Source organism: Macaca thibetana, chromosome 14, assembly GCF_024542745.1.
Source record: "Macaca thibetana thibetana isolate TM-01 chromosome 14, ASM2454274v1, whole genome shotgun sequence".
Classification (NCBI taxonomy): Eukaryota; Metazoa; Chordata; class Mammalia; order Primates; family Cercopithecidae; genus Macaca; species Macaca thibetana.
The window spans coordinates 51,099,626-51,117,447 of NC_065591.1; the positions used below are offsets into that span (position 1 = coordinate 51,099,626).

A 17,822-nucleotide genomic window follows, 5' to 3' on the forward strand; every position below is an offset into this window, starting at 1 on the left:
CTTTATTGTTCTTTCCAAGGTTCTAGATCATTCTTTTTCATGAAAATATATGTACTTATTATCTGTCAGCTACTTGAAAAGGAAACTTTTCAGATTAAGTTGAAAATTCACCTTTAATTGGCTTGAGTAACAACTAGTTCTTCCTCTCCCATATTCTCCTGTGTCTTCAATGATTTGTGTTTGCATGGAAGTTCCTTTCTACTGTATGCTTTTGCAGGTATTTTCTAAGGGAAAGAGCTCATTTTGGAATAGAAAGTGTGGGTGGGGTTGAGCATATGGACTTCTCATTTGCTGAATACTACGTTTGAATCAAATAAAAAAAAAAAGGAATAGAGTTAATATGGGGAACATTCTGAAGTATAAAGCCACTTCCTTGAACTTCACTGTTCAAATAAAACCTTGCAATTCATTCTTTTTTCCTTGTAGCTTCACTGAGATATAATACACACACAATAAAATTCATCTATATAAAGCATACAATCCAATGTTTTTAGTATATTTACAGAGTTGTGCAATCAACACCACTATCTAATTTCAAAACATTTTCAACTCCTCAAAAAGAAACCCCATACCTGCTATTGGTTGCTATAGTTCTGGCAACCACAAATCTGCTTTCTGTATCTATAGACTTGCCTATTCTGGACCTTGTATATAAATGGAATTATACAATATGTGGTCTTTTGTGTCTGTCTTCTTTCATTTAGCATAATGTTTTCAAAGTTTATCCATGTTGTAGCATGTATCAGGACTTCATTCCTTTATATTGCCAAATAATATTCTATTGCATGGCTATACAATATTTTTTTGTTTATCCACTCATCATCTGAGGGACAACTGAGATGTTTCCATTTTTTGGCTATTATATATAACAATGCTATGAACATTCACAAACAAGTTTTCATGTGAATATATGTCTTAATTTCTCTCAGTTATAGATAAATAGGGGTGTAATTGTCAGGTTGTATGGTAACTCTACATTTAATCTTTTGAGGAACTGACACAAAGTATTCCAAAGCAGCGGCATCATTTAACACACCTACCAGCTGTGTATGAGGGCTCCAGTTTCTTCACATCTTTGTCAACACTTACCTGTCTTTTAATTTTAGTCATCCTCGTGTGTGAAGCAGTATTTCGATGTACTTTTTTTTTTTTTTCCTTTTTTTTGAGACAGGGTCTTGCTCTGTTGCCTAGGCTGGAGTGCGGTGGCCCAGAGCTCGGCTCACTGAAACCTCCGCCTGCCAGGTTCAGCAATCCTCCTGCCTGGGCCTCCCAAAGTGCAGGGAATACAGACATGAGCGGCTACAATTTTGTTTTGCTTATGATTTTGTGGGTCAAGTATTCAAGAAGGGTCGGGAGTGATGGCTCATGCCTGTAAGCCCAGTGCTTTTTTTTTTTTTGAGACGGCTCTGTCGCCCAGGCGGGAGAGCAGTGGTGCAGTCTTGTGATCTCGCGATCTTGGCTCACTGTAACTTCCGCTTCCTGGGTTCAAGCTATTCTTCCGCCTCAGCATCCAGAGTAGCTGGGACTATAGGTGTGCACCACGCCCAGTTAATTTTTGTAATTTTATGTAGAGACGGGTTTTAGCATGTTGGTCAGGCTGATCTCCAACCCCTGGGCTCAAGCGATCCGCCTGCGTCGGCACCTCAAAGTGTTGGGATTACAGGCGTGAGCCACTACAATTTTATTTTGCTCATGATTTTGTGGGTCAAGTATTCAAGAAGGGCTTGGATTGATGGTTCATGCCTGTAATCCCAGCACTTTTTTTTTTTTTTTTTTTTTTTTTTTTGAGCCCACATTGTCGTGCAGCCGAGAGTGCAGTGGCGCGAACTTGGCTCACTGCAACTTCCGCGTCCCAGGCTCAAGTGATCCTCCCACCTCAGCCTCCGAAGTGGCTGGGACTACAAGTGCACGCCACCGCTCTGGACTACCTTTTGTATTTTCAGTAGAGATGCGTTTAGCCATGTTGGCCAGGTTGGTCTGGAACTCCTGGGCTCAAGCATCCACCCACCTCGGCCTCCCAAAGTGTTGGGATTACAGGCGTGAGCCATCGTGCTCAGCCATCCCAGCACTTTGGGAGTTTGAGACTAGCCTGGGCAACATAGGGAGACCTAGTCTCTTAAAAAAAAAAAAAATTACCTGAGCTTGATGGCATGTGCCTGTAGTCCCAGCTGCTAGGGAGGCTGAGGCGGAAGCATCACTTGAGTCCAGAAGTTGGAGGCTGCAGTGAGCCATGATTGTGCCACTGCACTTCAGCCTGGGTGACAAAGGGATCTTGTCTCTCAAAAAATAAAAAAATAAAAGATTAAAAAAAAAAAGAATTCAGGACGGGCTGGGCTGGGTGGGTTGTTCTTGCTTGGGGTCTCTCACGCAGTTGCAGTCAGATGCTAACAGGGGATGCCATCATTGGAAGGCTTGATTAGGCTGAGTGTCCAAGATGTCTCACTTAGATGGCTGGCAAGTGATGCTGGTGATCTGGTGGGAGCTCAGTGGGACTTTTTTCTGTTTTTTTTTAAATGACATGTTGCTCCTGGCCATCAATGAGACTTCTGATTGGCATGCCTACATGTAGCCTCTTTAGCATGGCAGTCTTATGGTAGTCAAACTTCTTACTTTGTTTCTCCCAGAGTGAGAATACCAAGAGAACAGCTGCATGGCCTCTTCTGATCTAGCCTGGTAAATCAGGCAGCATCTCTTCTGCTGCATTCTACTGGTTCCAAATGAGTTACCAAGTCCAAGAACTTGCAGTCATGTTCCAAGATTGCTGTAAATGCTTCCTGTGTACCAGCACTGTTTTATGTGATCATTTAATTCTTATTAAAAACCCCATGAGGGCGGGCACAGTGACTCACACCTATAATCCCAGCACTTTGGGAGGCCGAGGCGGGAGGCTCGCTTGAGGCCAGGAGTTCAACCCTTCACACTCACACTCCTCATTACTGCACATTTGTCACACATAAACATAGCCGCTATGACACTGTACTGACACATACAAAATCTGTCACATTCCGTCTTGCCCATGCAAGCTCAATCACTGTGACTTATTCTCCATGCTCAGCCACTGTCCAATTTTTCATACTGTCACAACCACCAGCCCATCACACACTCAATTACTGTGACACAGCTCTAATCCTCAATCACTGTCACATACTGTTTTTCACACAAATATGGTCACCATCTGTACTCTTAAAGCAGGGTATTTACTCTCCTATAAAATTGAGTTAATATGCCAACAGCCCATTTTTCACACACGCTGTCACATATTGTATTTTTCATCCATACAATCCCTGACATACACAATTAGGGTCACACACTGTTACTGCCTTCGTGCCACTCCCAACTGACACCTACTCCCACACTCTCACGCACTCGCTCACTAGCTAGGGATTGGATCGATGTGTCCGTGGAGGTCTGAAGCCCGGGTCACCTCCCGAACCTCAGCCCCAAGCGGCGCGGCCCCGCCCCTCCCCGCCCCCTCATGCATATGCAGCACCTCAGCCTGGCAGCCCGGCCCCCAGACGGCCATTTGTGGCGGCGCTGGAGGCTGCGTTCGGCAGGCGCTGCGGAGACGCGTAGAGGAGCGCGCCCCCCGGCCGCTGCCGACCCTGGCCGGTGCCGTCACCCCGCTTCTCCGCGCCTCGGGCGGTACCAAGCCAGCCCCCAGCGCCGCGCTACCGCGCTGACCGGCCCTCCCGACACCTCCCGGTACCCGGGACCCCAGCGCGGCCGCTCGCCCGCAGCCAGCCGGCCGCACACGTCCCCAGCCGGGCCTAGGGCGGGCGGCGGCGGCGGCTCGGCGCGGTCAGGCTGGGCTCTGCGGCGTCCCCATGGCCGCGGCCGGCTGGCGGGACGGCTCCGGCCAGGAGAAGTACCGGCTCGTGGTGGTCGGCGGGGGTGGCGTGGGCAAGTCGGCGCTCACCATCCAGTTCATCCAGGTACCTGGAGCGGGCCTGCCCGGGGCGCCGGGGCGGCGGCGGGCGGGAGCTGGCGCTACCTGTGGCGGGGCGGCCGCCGCGACCTCGCTCCGGAGGCGCCTCGCGGGCCCGGGCCGGGGCCGGGGCCGGGGCCGGGGGCGGGAGGGCGCGGGGCCGACTACGCTCCTGCCCTGCGGCCGCAGCGTCGCGCTCTTGCCTCCTCCCGGGCGCGGCGTCGCGGGAGTAGGGCTTCTCAGGAATGTGGTCGGGAGGGCGGAGCTGGTAGGGTGGGAAGCACCGATCCACCTTACCGCTCTGGCCGAGGCCGGAGACCTCCGGGAGAGGCTGGGCCACCGAGCCCGGCTTCCTGCTCCGAGGGTCCGGGCGTGGGGCTGGAAGTGGAGCCCCGCGCGCTGCTTTTCCAGCCGCCTGCGGCCGCGCCTGCACCGTCGGGGCGATCGCAGTGGCAACTTGGCGGCGGCTCCGCGTGGTCTCCGGGCTTCCCAGCGCCGCCTGAGCCGGAGCTACCCGCTTCAAGCACTGTGTATTTCTTTGTGTTGTTATGCTTTTCTTATAAGTACTCTCTTAGGTAATGTGTCCGGGTGGGAGTGTGTGATAATGCCCCGGGGAAATGGTGGCTTCGAGGAAGTTAAAAATGTTCTCTGATGGGGTGAGACCTTTTCCTAGGAATTCCTGATGCCGCCCTGCTTCTCGCCGTGCCTAGGTGAAGTTTGGGATGGGCCGGGCTGGAATATGACCGAGTCGTGCGTTCTGTTTTCTAACCACCCTCTCCCCCACCCCCAGCCCTCCCTGGTTGCTAGAGGCGGAAAGTCAGGGGTTTGTGGTAAAGAAAAGGGAGGTGGAATTCTTCCTTCTTAGAATTTGCTCTTGGGGAGAGGTTTGAGTAGTCTCTTTTGCGATTTTTAAAACACAAAGCCCCGATGTCTTTCTGCTTTTGTCAACCTAAAAGGTGTGGCATATGCTGGGAGAGAACGAAGGTACCCTGCTATAACAGGTAACAAGGATATTCTTCACAGTATCTAGAGTATGTACGGTGAAATATTTTTTTCTGGTTTCCTTTTCACCCATTTGTCAGATACCCGAATAGCTTATTTCACTTAGTGTTTATAGTGACATTAAAATATTGTACGGTAACAAATGTGATTGTCACTTTTCACATTGAGTAAATGAGCAATAATTGCTGCTATAATATTCCCTGGGATTACTACTGCTAAAACCTTTGTATCCAGGAAGAAAGGATGTTTTATGTAATGAGCATTTACAGTATGCTTATTAGTGGGTTAAAAAAAATCACTGAGTAAGGGGTGAGATTGGTTTAAGTTTAGCAGGCTACAGATTCAGGGGTGTTGTCAGGTTGCTATTTCCCTAGGGCGCAGAGAGATTGTACCTATCTAATGGCAAAGCAAAACAATTTATAGCTAACCCTTTCTTTGGGGACTAGTGTGATGGCCGGGAGTGGGGTGGGGTGGGGGGCGGTGGGGAGGGTGAGTGGAGGAGAAGTCTAGGAGTGGGAGAATAATCTTGGGTTCCAGTATTAGTAGTGTTACTTAAAAGATTTGAATCACAAATATTTAAGTTTTTTTGAGGAAGGGGCCACCTGAATTATTTGAGCCCATGTTAATTAATTAAGGTATTGGGCCCTTTTGTTTTTGGGGAAGTAATGGTATTAAACCATTAAGAAAGCAGTAATTGGACCTGGCGTCGTGGCTCTATGTAATCCCATCACTTTGGGAGGCATCAAACCAGTCTGGCCAATATAGTGAAACCCCGTCTCTACCAAAAATACAAAAATTTGCCGGGCATGGTGGCGCGCGCCTGTAGTCCCCGCTACTCGGGAGACCAAGGCAGTAGAATCGCTTGAACCCGGGAGGCGGAGATTTTAGTGAGCCGAGATTGTGCCTGGGCAACATAGCGAGACTCTGCCTCAAAAACAAAACAAATTAATTGCTGTTTTCCTAATAATTTATAGAATCATTTGTTGAAGCAATACCTCCACTATGAATAGTATAGTACCTAGATGCTCTAGATGATATTAAAGAAGGAAGCAGGTATGTATGAGGAAGACATTTGTACATCAAGAGTATGAACTTTGAGTCTTACAGACTTGAGCATGTGTGTCTTTTAAAGCTGTCACTTATCGACTGTGAGAACATGGCCAAAATAGCCTCTCTGAGCCTCAGTTTTCTCACCAGTAAAATGGGTGTGATTACACATTCTTTATAACTTTTAAATTACGACAAAGTTTGTAGCATTGTATCTAGCATGTTGTGTGTGCTCAGTAATGGTAGGTGTTATCAGTGTTTATGCATACAGTTCTTTAACATGTTTAAATGCAAAGGGAATTCAGACTCAGAAAAGTCTGGAACAAATTGATGAAAGCACTATGTAGGCTTGGTGGTGGGGAGAATGGAAATGTTATATGTGGGAGTCATATGCTAGCTGGGAGAGAGGAGGTGGCAAGTGCAGAAGTGGGACTGATAGTTGATTTGGGACCTGTGATCTGGTCTCTGCAAAAAGGAGACTTTTTGGAGAGAACAGGAACCCGACCACCTGGATGCAACCTCAGCTCTACCACTTGCTGCATGTGTAATTTTAGGCAGGTTACTTAACTTCTCTGTATATTAGTTTTCCCCATCTGTAAACTGGGGAAATATGGTGGACCACATACAGCCGTGAAATTAAATGAGTTAACATGTCAAGGGCTTAGAACAATGTCTAATACAGTATATAGTAAAGCTGCATACATTATTATATTAATTTTAGATTATGGAACTAAAGTGATTTTTTTATATTTACACTTAATAGGGTAGCTATTCATTGCCTGACTCCTGGGATGTTAAAATTCATTCCACTATGATTGTTTAGCAGTAGTAACTGGAGGGAGAGAACACAGCAGACGAATCATTTTAATAAGCAGAAGTCAGTTCTCTTGGTAGGAGATTAGAATTGCACAAATTGGTCTTAATTTTTTTTTTTTTTTTTTTTTTTTTGAGACGGAGTCTCGCTCTGTCGCCCAGGCTGGAGTGCAGTGGCCGGGTCTCAGCTCACTGCAAGCTCCGCCTCCCGGGTTCACGCCATTCTCCTGCCTCAGCCTCCGGAGTAGCTGGGACTACAGGCGCCCGCCACCTCGTCCGGCTAGTTTTTTGTATTTTTAGTAGAGACGGGGTTTCACCATGTTAGCCAGGATGGGGTCTTAATTATTTTTTTGAGACTCCTGAAACACCGGACTGTTTTTACAATTTTCAGTATATATATTTTCTACTATGTAATTTTGAGCAGAAAAAATATATAAAATTGGGAACGGAGAATTTAAAAACAATGCCTGATTTAAGGTAAACTTAACTTTCTTTGACTTAGATTTAGTTGTTACCCTCTGTTCATATGAAGAGTTGCAAAATTAGGAAACTAAGGAAGTTAAATTGAGATACCTTTTCCTTTTTAAAAATAAATATCATAAAGTAGCCATGATAAAACATAAAGTATTATGTTATTTAATGAGTACGTGTGTGTACATGACCTCCTCCTTTCTGTTGCTCATCATTCTTTGAAAAATGTGTGAAGTTCTGTTGGTAGGTAGAACACCTAAATGATGAGTAAACTCTAGGTAGGAAATGACTTCAAGATGGTACAGAGTGGTTAGGAGAGACCACTGGGTATGTAGGGGCTAGGTCTCTCTCTACCCAGGTGACTTTGAGTAGTTTCTTAATCGGCCTTTATCTTGACTGAGCTTCTGTTTCTTCATGAAATGTTGGGTTTGGTTGAACAAATTTCTACACCTTTGAAATTCTAGGGTGGTTTTTTTTTTTTTTTTTTTTTTCTCGTTTAACTAGCTGTGTCTTTAGTCAAGTTTCTTAGGTTCTCTAAACCCAAGTTTCACCACTTGGGAAGGGAGAATAATATTAAATAATAGTACCCTTAGGTTTTTGGAGTAAATAAAATAATGCAGGTAAATCATCCAGCACAGTGCCATCTACAGAGTAAATAAATAAGAATTGTTGGCTGGGCACAGTGGCTCATGCCTGTAATCCCAGCATTTTGGGAGGCCGAGGTGGGTGGATCAGTTGAGATCAGGAATTTGAGACCAGCCTGGCCAACATGGTGAAACCCCACCTCTACTAAAAATACAAAAATTAGCTGGGCGTGTTGGTGTGTGCTTGTAATCCCAGTTACTCGGGAGGCTGAGTCAAGAGAATCACTTGAACCTGGGGGGCGGACGCCACTGCACTCCATCCTGGGCAACAGAGCGAGACTCTGTTTCAAAAAAAAAAAAAAAAAAAAAATTGTTACTTGGTTTTATTTGCTGCTGTTAGTTCTGTATCTTGGTGTTCCTGCAAAACAAAATTTGTAATGTATTCATTTTTCTTTGACACATAATCTGGTCTATTACTTTAAGTCTTCATTGCCCTCTCCTTCCTGGCTCAACCCTATACTCCCCTCCTTCTGTGTGGTATTCAGGTGATGAATGTGTGGATTCCATTTTGAGTTGGAGAAATTTCTTTTTGTAAGTTTGGATTTGATTTTAAGAAATAATGATGTAAGCATTTAATTTTGGTGTTAGTGCTTTATCTGGTAACTCTGAGAAAAGACCATATATTTTTTAAAAATTTATAGGGCGAAGTATCCCAGTTTCTATTTTTTTTTTTTTTTTTTTTAAACATGTTAACTTTTTATTCAACAATTTGCCAGATTTTGAGGGAGGTAGGGGTTAGCTGATTTCTCACATCTTGAATTTCAGTCAGTCCTATGACCTGTTAGTCTGGACCCAGCATTGCTTTTTAAAAGTTTGTCTTTTGCTGAATGCTTTTTCATTGCTTTTTCCTGGGGCAGAGAGCTGAGAAGAGATTTCAGGAGATTTGTGTTAATAGTTAATTGATCCACATGTGAAGGTTGTGAGTTTAAATTCCCAATTTGCTGTTCCATTGCTACATCTTGAAGATTTTTCCTGCAATTAGAAACTACTTAAACTGTTAACTTTTATCTATGATTTTGAAACTCTAGACATTTTTAGTGTGTGAACTTTTTTTTACATTAATGTACAAATAAATTGTTAGCATTGAAAAATAAGACACCTGCCCCCAAAGTGATACCATACTAAAGGTTTTCTTGTTTGGGGAACAGCTGAAATGGTCCTGCAGGCAATTCCTAGATAAAATTTCTGTACACTCAGGGAAGAACATTTTCTTATGGAGGATGACTGCCTTTGGAGAAGAAGGAAATTTTAACATGCAGTTTCTTAACTTGCATCTTATTCTTAAGTGTTTTGTTTGTTCTCTTTCTCTTTGTGTCTGTCTCTGTGTGTGTGTGTTTGTGAGCATGCGTGCGCCTGTTTTGGGATAAGGAAGTTGTAGGAGTTGAGTGGGGACACTTCTTTTTTTGAGACGAAGTTTCACTCTTGTTCAGGCTAGAGTGCAATGGCGTGATCTTTGCTAACTGCAACCTCCACATCCTGGGTTCAAGTGATTCTCCAGCCTCAGCCTCCCAAGTAGCTGGGATTACAGACAGGCATGCACCACCACATTCGGCTAATTTTGTATTTCTAGTAGAGATGGAGTTTCACCATGTTGGCCAGGGTGGTCACGAACTCCTGACCTCAGGTGATCCACCTGCCTGGGCCTCCACCGCGCCTGGCCGAGTGGGAGCACTTTTGTTGAGTCGGTCGAGAATACTGCTTTCCCTTGGTAGATGACAGGCTACTGCTCACTGGGATGGGATTTTATTTTATCTGATTGCTCAAATATAGTCTTTCCTAAGCTTTGAATGAAAATAGTCTGTTCCATTCAGTTAGGAAAATAAATTGATAACTTTAAATTGGGGGAGGAGAGTGGGAAGAGACTTTCTTAAAACTATTAAAAAAAATATTTTAGCTGGGCACGGTGGTTCACACCTGTAATCCCAACACTTTGGGAGGCCGAGGTTGGCGGATCATTTGAAGTCAGGAGTTTGAGACCAGCCTGGCCAACATGGTGAAACCCTGTCTCTACTAAAAATACAAAAATTAGCCGGGTGTAGTGGCGGGTGCCTGCAACCCCAGCTACTACTACTCAGGAGCTGAGGCAGGAGAACTGCTTGAACCTGGGAGTCGGAGGGTTGTAGTGGGTGGAGATCATGCCACCGCACTCCAGCCTGGGCAGCACAGCAAGACTCCATCTCAAAAAAAGAAAAAAAAATACACACACACACACACACACACATATATTTTAAAGGTTTCTTTTTCAAATTAAACTTGGTCTGATACAATTGAAACATTTTGTGATGCCACTTGAACACCTTTTTTTCTGATGGGGAAAATGGTCTTTAGGATGTTACTTCCACTGTACCTTCCTTAATGAAAAGTGATAATGAGTAAAGGATTTTCACTCTGCGTGTAGACAGCATGGGGTTAATAGTCATGAATTTTGTTGAAAGGCCTTGATCTTGAATTACTTTGGGCAGAGCTACTGAGCCTGTTTGAGATTGAAACTTACAACTATTATAGTTGGTAGGCCTTAGATTTATATCTTTTTGCAAAGAAAAATGTATTTCAAAGATGCAAAGAAATATAAATTGTCTTAAATTGTACTTGAGAATAATTGGACTGAGCTCCTTGATGTCTTATAAATTATATTTCATTTTTAGTGTTTTATAAAGGCCATGTGATTTTTTGTTGCATAGTACTAAACAGCTTTAAATTACAGTTTAATTAAAAATATTATAGTCAATTTATTGTTGGTATGTACTAACAGTTTAATACTGCCGTCTTTAACTTACTGTCACCTTATACGATGAATTTTTTTTTTTTTTTTTTTTTTTCTGGGAGAAAGCTCTTTATCCATGTAAGTAAAATTCAGCAGTAGAAATAAGAATATAAGTGTTAAAAAGACATCTGATGTTGCTTTCTTTTTTGACTTTAACCAGATTTCCCAAATGGCAACATTTTACCATATTGCTTTATTCCCTGCAATATATAGTTTTTAAAAACATTTGAGTGTAAGTTGAAGACATGATGCCACCCTTATCCTTAAATATCTCTTTGCCTGAAAAACCAGGGCATTTGCTTTCTTCTTTTTTTTTTTTTTTTGAGACGGAGTCTCACTCTGTCGCCCCGCCTAGGCTGGAGTGCAGTGGTGCGATCTTGTCTCATTGCAACCTCCACCTCCTGGGTTCAAGGTATTCTCCTGCCTCAGTCTCCCGAGTAGTTGGGATTACAGGCACCCACCACCACACCCGGATAATTTTTTTTTTTTGAGATGGAGTTTCACTTTTGTTGCCCAGACTGGAGTGTAGTGGTGTGATCTCAGCTCACAGCAGCCTCCACCTCCTGGGTTCAAGTCATTCTCCTGCCTCAGTCTTCTGAGTAGCTGGCATTACAGGTGCCTGCCACCATGCCTGGCTACTAATTATTGTATTTTTAGTAGAGACGGAGTTTCACCATGTTGGCCATGCTGTTCTTGAACTCCTGACCTCATGTGATCTACCCGTCTTGGCCTCCCAAAATGTTAGGATTACAGGTATGAGCCACTGTGCCTGGCTGCATTTGCTTTCATGAATAAAATATACTGACCTAACTCAGAAATTAATCTTGACTTGTTGTTATATTATTACCTGATGTGTAGAATTTGTTTGAAATTTGCCAGTTGTCCCAGTTATGCCCTTTATAGCAAAAGAAAAGCTGATTATCCAATTCATTATTTCCATGTCTTATTTACTTTGGAACAGTTCTTTAGTCTCTGTTTTATGACATTGACATTTTTAAAGAGTACAAATTAGTTACTTGTAGAGTTCCCTCAATTTGGGTTTGGCTGATGTTTCTTCGTGATTAGATTCAGGTTATGCATTTTTTGGGGGGCAGAAATAATACAGAAATTATGTGTTATTAAGCGACATAAGATGTATTTATTTGACCACATACATGCCTTTTGACTCAGCAATCCCAAATCTCAGAGTTTACCCAGAAGACGCACTTCCCACAGTATGAAAATACACATGTATAAGGTTGCAGCATTTCTTAATTACAAAAATTACAAGCAACCTACGTGATAGGAAAATCCAGTGGAGCATTATGCACCTGTGAACAAGAGTGGGAAAGGGCATGACTAACTGATATGGAGTGCTTTCTTGGATGTGTTGTTCAGTTGTCTTGGTTTGTCTTGCTTTCAAGCAAGCTTGTCCAACACTCAGGCTGTGAGTGGCATGCAGCCCAGGACAGCTTTGAATGTGGCCCAAGACAAATTCATAAAGTTTCTTAAAACATTATGAGATTTTTTTTTTTTTTGCAATTTTTTTTAACCTCATCACCTATCGTTTAGTGTATTTTGTGTGTGGCCCAAGACAGTTCTTCCAGTGTGGCTCAGGGAAATCAAAAGTTGAACACCCCTGCCCTAAAGGAATACCTGAGGCTGGATAATTTATAAAGAAAAGAGGTTTTGTTGGCTCGGAGTTTTGCAGGCTGTACAAGAAGCACGGTACTAGCATCTACTTCTGATGAGGGTGTGAGGAAGCTTCCATTCGTGACAGAAGGGGAAGGGGAGTGGCGTGTGCAGACATCACATGGTGAGAGAAGCGAGCCAATGGGGAGGCACCAGGCTCTTTTTAACAACCAGCTGTAGTGGAACATAAGTAAGAGCTCACTCACACCCCAGTCCCAGGGAGGGCATTAATCTATTCATGAGGGATTCACCCCCATGACCCAAACACCTCCCATTAAGGCCCACCTCCAACTTTGGGGATCAGTATTCAATATGAGATTTGGAGGGATCACACAAACCAAACTTACAGAATCAGTGAAAAAAGTAAAGTGCAAAAGTATCTACTACTTTGTGTATAGCATACTACCTTTTGTGTAAGAAAGAAGGAGAAATAAGAAAATACATATGTATTTGTTCATTGGGGCAGAAACAAAACACAAAGATAAATTGGAGGTTGATAAGATTGATTTCCTAGAGGATGGGTAAAAAGGTATGCGGTGGAAAGGATACAGGGAATGGGGGCAGGGACCCTTCTGAGGATACCTGTCTGACTTTTGGAACTATGTTAATGTTTCACATACTGAGTATATAAGCAATAAACACACCAACCAAATCAAGTGATTAAAAAAAAAAAAAACACCTTAAGGGGGAGTACAAACAGAAACAAATGAACTGAACTGTATTTCAAATGAGTAACTTCACTACACTGAAGGAGTGAAAAACAACTAATTTAGGTAACTTTTGATCCTAGTATTTGAACTCTGTCCTCAGGATAAAGACGAAAAGATTGAAACAAACATTGAACTCTAGTTAATAGAGTTAACTAGAATTTTTGGTTTTTGTTGTCATAGAGGCATGGTTTGCAATTTTGAAGCAATTGTCTATACTATTATAAGCAAATAAGTAAATATATTTTGGAAAATGGGAGCCAGTTTCTCACTGTTGGAGAAGGGAGTTACAAAGGTGAAAAGGGTGAAGGTTAAAATGAACTCTGATGTTTGATTGGAATTTAAGATAGTGGCATAAATTCATGGTTTTAGCAGTATGTACATATAGGCCGGGTGCTGCAGCTCACACCTGTAATCCCAGCACTTTGGGACACCGAGGTGTGCGGATCATGAGGTCAGCAGATTGAGACCATCCTGGCTAACATGGTGAAACCCCATCTCTACTAAAAATACAAAAAAAAAAAAAAAAAAAATTAGCTCGGCATGGTAGTGGGCGCCTATAGTCCCAGGTACTTGGGAGGCTGAGGCAGGAGAATGGTATGAACCTGGGAGGCAGAGGTTGCAGTGAGCCTAGTCGTGCCACTGCACTCCAGCCTGGGCGACAGAGCAAGACTCCGTCCCCCCCAAAAAAAATACAAAAAAAATACAAAAAATTAGCCGGGCATGGTGGCGTACGCCTGTAGTCCCAGCTACTTGGGAGCTGAGGCAAGAGAATGGCATGAACCTGGGAGGCAGAGCTTGCAGTGAACCGAGATCATGCCACTGCACTCCAGCCTGGGCGGCAGAGCGAGACTCTGTCTCAAAACCAAAAATCAAAAAAGTATGTAGATATAGAAATAGATCTTATTATGGATACACATGCATACATCTGTACATCTTTTTCCACGTCTGTCTGCTAAGATGGCCAGGAAGCAGTGATACCCCTTTAGCAATGAGATCACCTAGCACTAGATCTTGGTTTCTAAATACCATTAATACTGTTCTCTACTGGAAGGAACCTTAGAGAAATGGCGTATTCTAGAATAGGGGAAGAAAAAATGCAAAATATGCTTAGAGCATCTTGTAGTCTCATAACATAAGGGAGTGCTCAAAAAAGTAAAATGATGGGGATATTTGAAAGAGATACAGGAGCCAGCCTGGCAAAACTCCCATTGACTGACTATAGGGCAATTTAATCATTGAAATAAATAAGACAGTACTTGTTTATTACCCATAAATAGAGTAAGGATCTATGATAAATAAATGATCTAGAAGTCCTTAATGTAGAATTCTGACTAATGAATGAACATAAAGGAAAAGATGGAATTAGTAAGTTGCCTTTTGGCAATTATAACAATTGATTTAAGTAAGAACCATAAATGGATCTTAAGCTAGTGGGTAAAAATGAATGTTAAAACTGGTATGTGAAAGTTTGAGAGTAGTAGATGTTAACATAGTCTCAAAGTATGTTCTCATAAGTTACTGTTAATTTTACAGGGGGAAAATAACAACTTTACAGGGGGAAACCTGACACCAACTTGCCCATGTGATTCAAGGCAGTATCTTTGATGTTATTCTAGGTAATAATAATGAGCAGAGTTTGTTTTACTTAGTTATGCTAACGAGATCTTTATAATTAGTTCAGCTAGGCATTTAATGAAATTAAGCCTAAAGGAACCAAGCAGAGCATAAAGGGGACCAACTTTTTCTCTGTTTAAAAAATATATCTTCTTAATTTTGTAGCCAGATGTCTTGGGAAGGAAAGGTTGATAAATTTAGGTCAGTAAGGTTTTGGCCATGAACTCTAATCTTTATTTAGCATAATAACTTCCTCCCTTTGCACCAAGTGTGTCTTTTGCTGTACAACTGTTTTTGTTTTTTTCTGTGTTATGTGGTTGGTTTTTGGAAAGTAGATTTTTTTTCTACTGGAATTTATCTTAAAAATTGTTTATATTCTTCAAAAAAATTTTAAAGACAAGGTCTTGCTCTGGTGCCCAGGTCAGGCTGTAGTGTAGTGGTGTGATCACAGGTCACTGCAGCCTCGGAACTCTTGGGCTGAAATGGTCTTCCTACCTCGGCCTGCCAAAGTGCGGGCATTACAGGTGTGAGCCACTGTACCTACGTTTTTGATGTTTTGTAGCGACGAGGTCTCGCTGTGTTGCCCAGGCTGGTCTTGAACTTCTGGCCTCAAGTGATCCTCCTGCCTTGGCCTCCCAAAGCGCTGGGATTACAGGTGTGAGCTATCTGGCTCTGTATAAAATGATTTATATTTTTAAACATACTTAATTAGGGAATCAGAATAATAGTGTCTTATTCCCAGTTACGGAAAATGGGAATTAAGCAGTTTTGTGTACCCTGTTTCTACCCACTCCTTTCGTACATTTTTTGTCCTTATTTACAACAACCAAAATTGTATGAGATTCAGTATTTTTAAAAGATTTAAAAAATCTTATGCATTCTGTTATTGCTATAATTACAATAGTTAATAATACCTATTGGCATTAATCCCTTTGTCATTAAGGGTTATTGCTTTTATTTGCCATTTCTGTCATTCTGTCTGGTTTTAATGTTTACAAACAATCCTCATGAACAGCTAGTTTTAATTAATTGTTTTTAAAATTGTCTTTATTTATTTAGAGACAGGGTCTTGCTCGGTTGTCCAAGCTGGAGTCTAGCGGCATGATCATAGCTTACTGCAACCTTGAACTCCTAGGCATAAGTAACCTTCCTCCTGTCTTAGCCCTCTGAGTAGCTAGGACTGCAGGCATATGCCACCATGTCCAGCAAACTTTTTTAATTTTTATTTTTTAGAGATGGGGTCTCATTTTGTTGCCCAGGCTAGTCTTAAATTCCTGGCCTCAAGCAGTCCTCCCACCTTGGCCTCACACAGGGCTGGGATTGTAGGCCTGGCCTTTTTATTTTTAAATTGACAGATAAAATTGTATGTATTTATTATGTACAACATGGTATTTTGAAGTATATATACATTGTGGAATGACTAAATATAGCTAACATATGTATTATGTCACATAGTTGTCATTTTTGTGGTGAGAACACTTAAATTCATTCAGCATTTTTCAAGAGTACAATATATTGTTATTAACTATAGTTACTGTGTTGTAGAGATACTTTTTAATTCAAATTTAATTTGAATTGTGATTTAAAGAACATTTCCAAGTACTTTTTACTGAAAACATATCTAAGATTAAATTTATTTTGCATGATAAATGATGATTTGGCTGGGTATAAAATTATTGGGTCCCAGCTTTCTGCTTTATTTGTCATCTTTATCTCTCTGGCCTCAAGTTTCTGTACTGTAGAAATAACTTTTCTAGGTGTATGCTTGCAGCATTTTCTTATCATTGGAAATGGACACATTTATTAGGATATGACTAGAAGTTTTTCTCTGTCACTAGTATTCCTGGGGAAATGATGAAACACTCTCAGGTCTGGGAAGACTTTCTTCTCCATTTTTGTATTCATTTTTTTCAATTACCTTCTGAAATACCTATTATTTATGCATTGATTTTCTGTTGACTTTTATAGTACATTGTTTTAAGTTAGCTAATGAAAAGGATAAGATCCTCTCTATTCTGGGAAGATTTATCAAATTTGTCATCTCCATACTTGATGAAATTTTCTGGATGTCACACATAATTACTGTCCCCAAAACATATTTAGTGCCCTTGATTTCTCGGTCTGATATTAAACAACGGTAATGTTCTCTTTTCTGAAGGCCACAAAACTGGTATTTTTGTAAAGCTTGATACTATTTAATGAAACAACTTCCAGGGAAGTGATTTTTCTTTGTGTGGAAGAATATATTTGTTTTTCTTCTTGTTTATTCATGAAGAGTTGCTCATAGCTATTCTTGGTTTAGGAAGTTAAGAGCTGGTCATCTCAGAATTGCCTTGGGGTACTGAGATTTCTGATTTGTTTTGGTGCTGAACAGCAAGTTGACATTGGGGAGCTTCAATTTCTTGGAGAATATCAGTAGCAGAATTTCAACAAATACGAAATTTTATTAAATCCTCCAAATCTTAATCTCCAAATATGGGCTTTTGGCTGAGAGGTATATTTTTGTAGAATTAGAGATGTTTAAAAGGGATAGTTTTCAAGTTTTTAAATCCTTCATACCTCAGCTTTCTGCACCGAGGCAAGTGGAAGTGTGTGTATTCTTAAAAGAAGGTTTTGGATTAGAAAACGATCCTTTTTTCCTTCTTTTGTTCTTCAGACCTTGAACAACAATCTGTGTCTGGTTCACCTTGACGTTATTTTAAACCCTGTAAGCCCTAGACTATAAGTATTTTAGTAGAGGACTTTATATATTTGTTATGTTTTGTCTGAATCTATGTCTCTTAGTTATATTTGTTTGTACATTTTATTCATATTTGCATTTTCAGAATCGCAGACTAGGAATACCTTTGTTACACAGAACTAAGCACATAACAAAATATTTGTTGGTATTTCCTAGTGTCAAGTTTTGAGTGGAGGCCAGGTGCGGTGGCTCACACTTGTAATCCCAGCACTTTGGGAGGCTGAGGAGGGCAGATCACTTGAGGTCAGGAGTTCCAGACCAGCCTGGCTGACATGGTGAAATCCCATCTCTACTGAAAATACAAAAAAAAATTAGCCAGGTGTAGTGGCACGCTCCTATAATCCCAGCTACTTGGGAAGCTAAGGCAGGAGAGTCACTTGAACCCAGGAGCGGAGGTTGCAGTGAGTCGAGATCATGCCAC

At 41.9% G+C, this 17,822-nt stretch overlaps 1 protein-coding gene across 1 annotated transcript in view; it reads left to right on the forward strand.

Annotated features, from left to right (window-relative positions):
• The first annotated feature begins 3,513 nt into the window (after window positions 1-3,513).
• The window catches only part of RRAS2 (RAS related 2), a 79,254-nt gene continuing 64,945 nt past the window's right edge, over window positions 3,514-17,822 (forward strand). Inside the window, exon 1 of the mRNA XM_050759422.1 lies at window positions 3,514-3,932. Coding sequence (XP_050615379.1) covers window positions 3,825-3,932 — 108 coding nt within the window. The 5' untranslated portion in view covers window positions 3,514-3,824. The remainder of the gene's footprint in view (window positions 3,933-17,822) is intronic.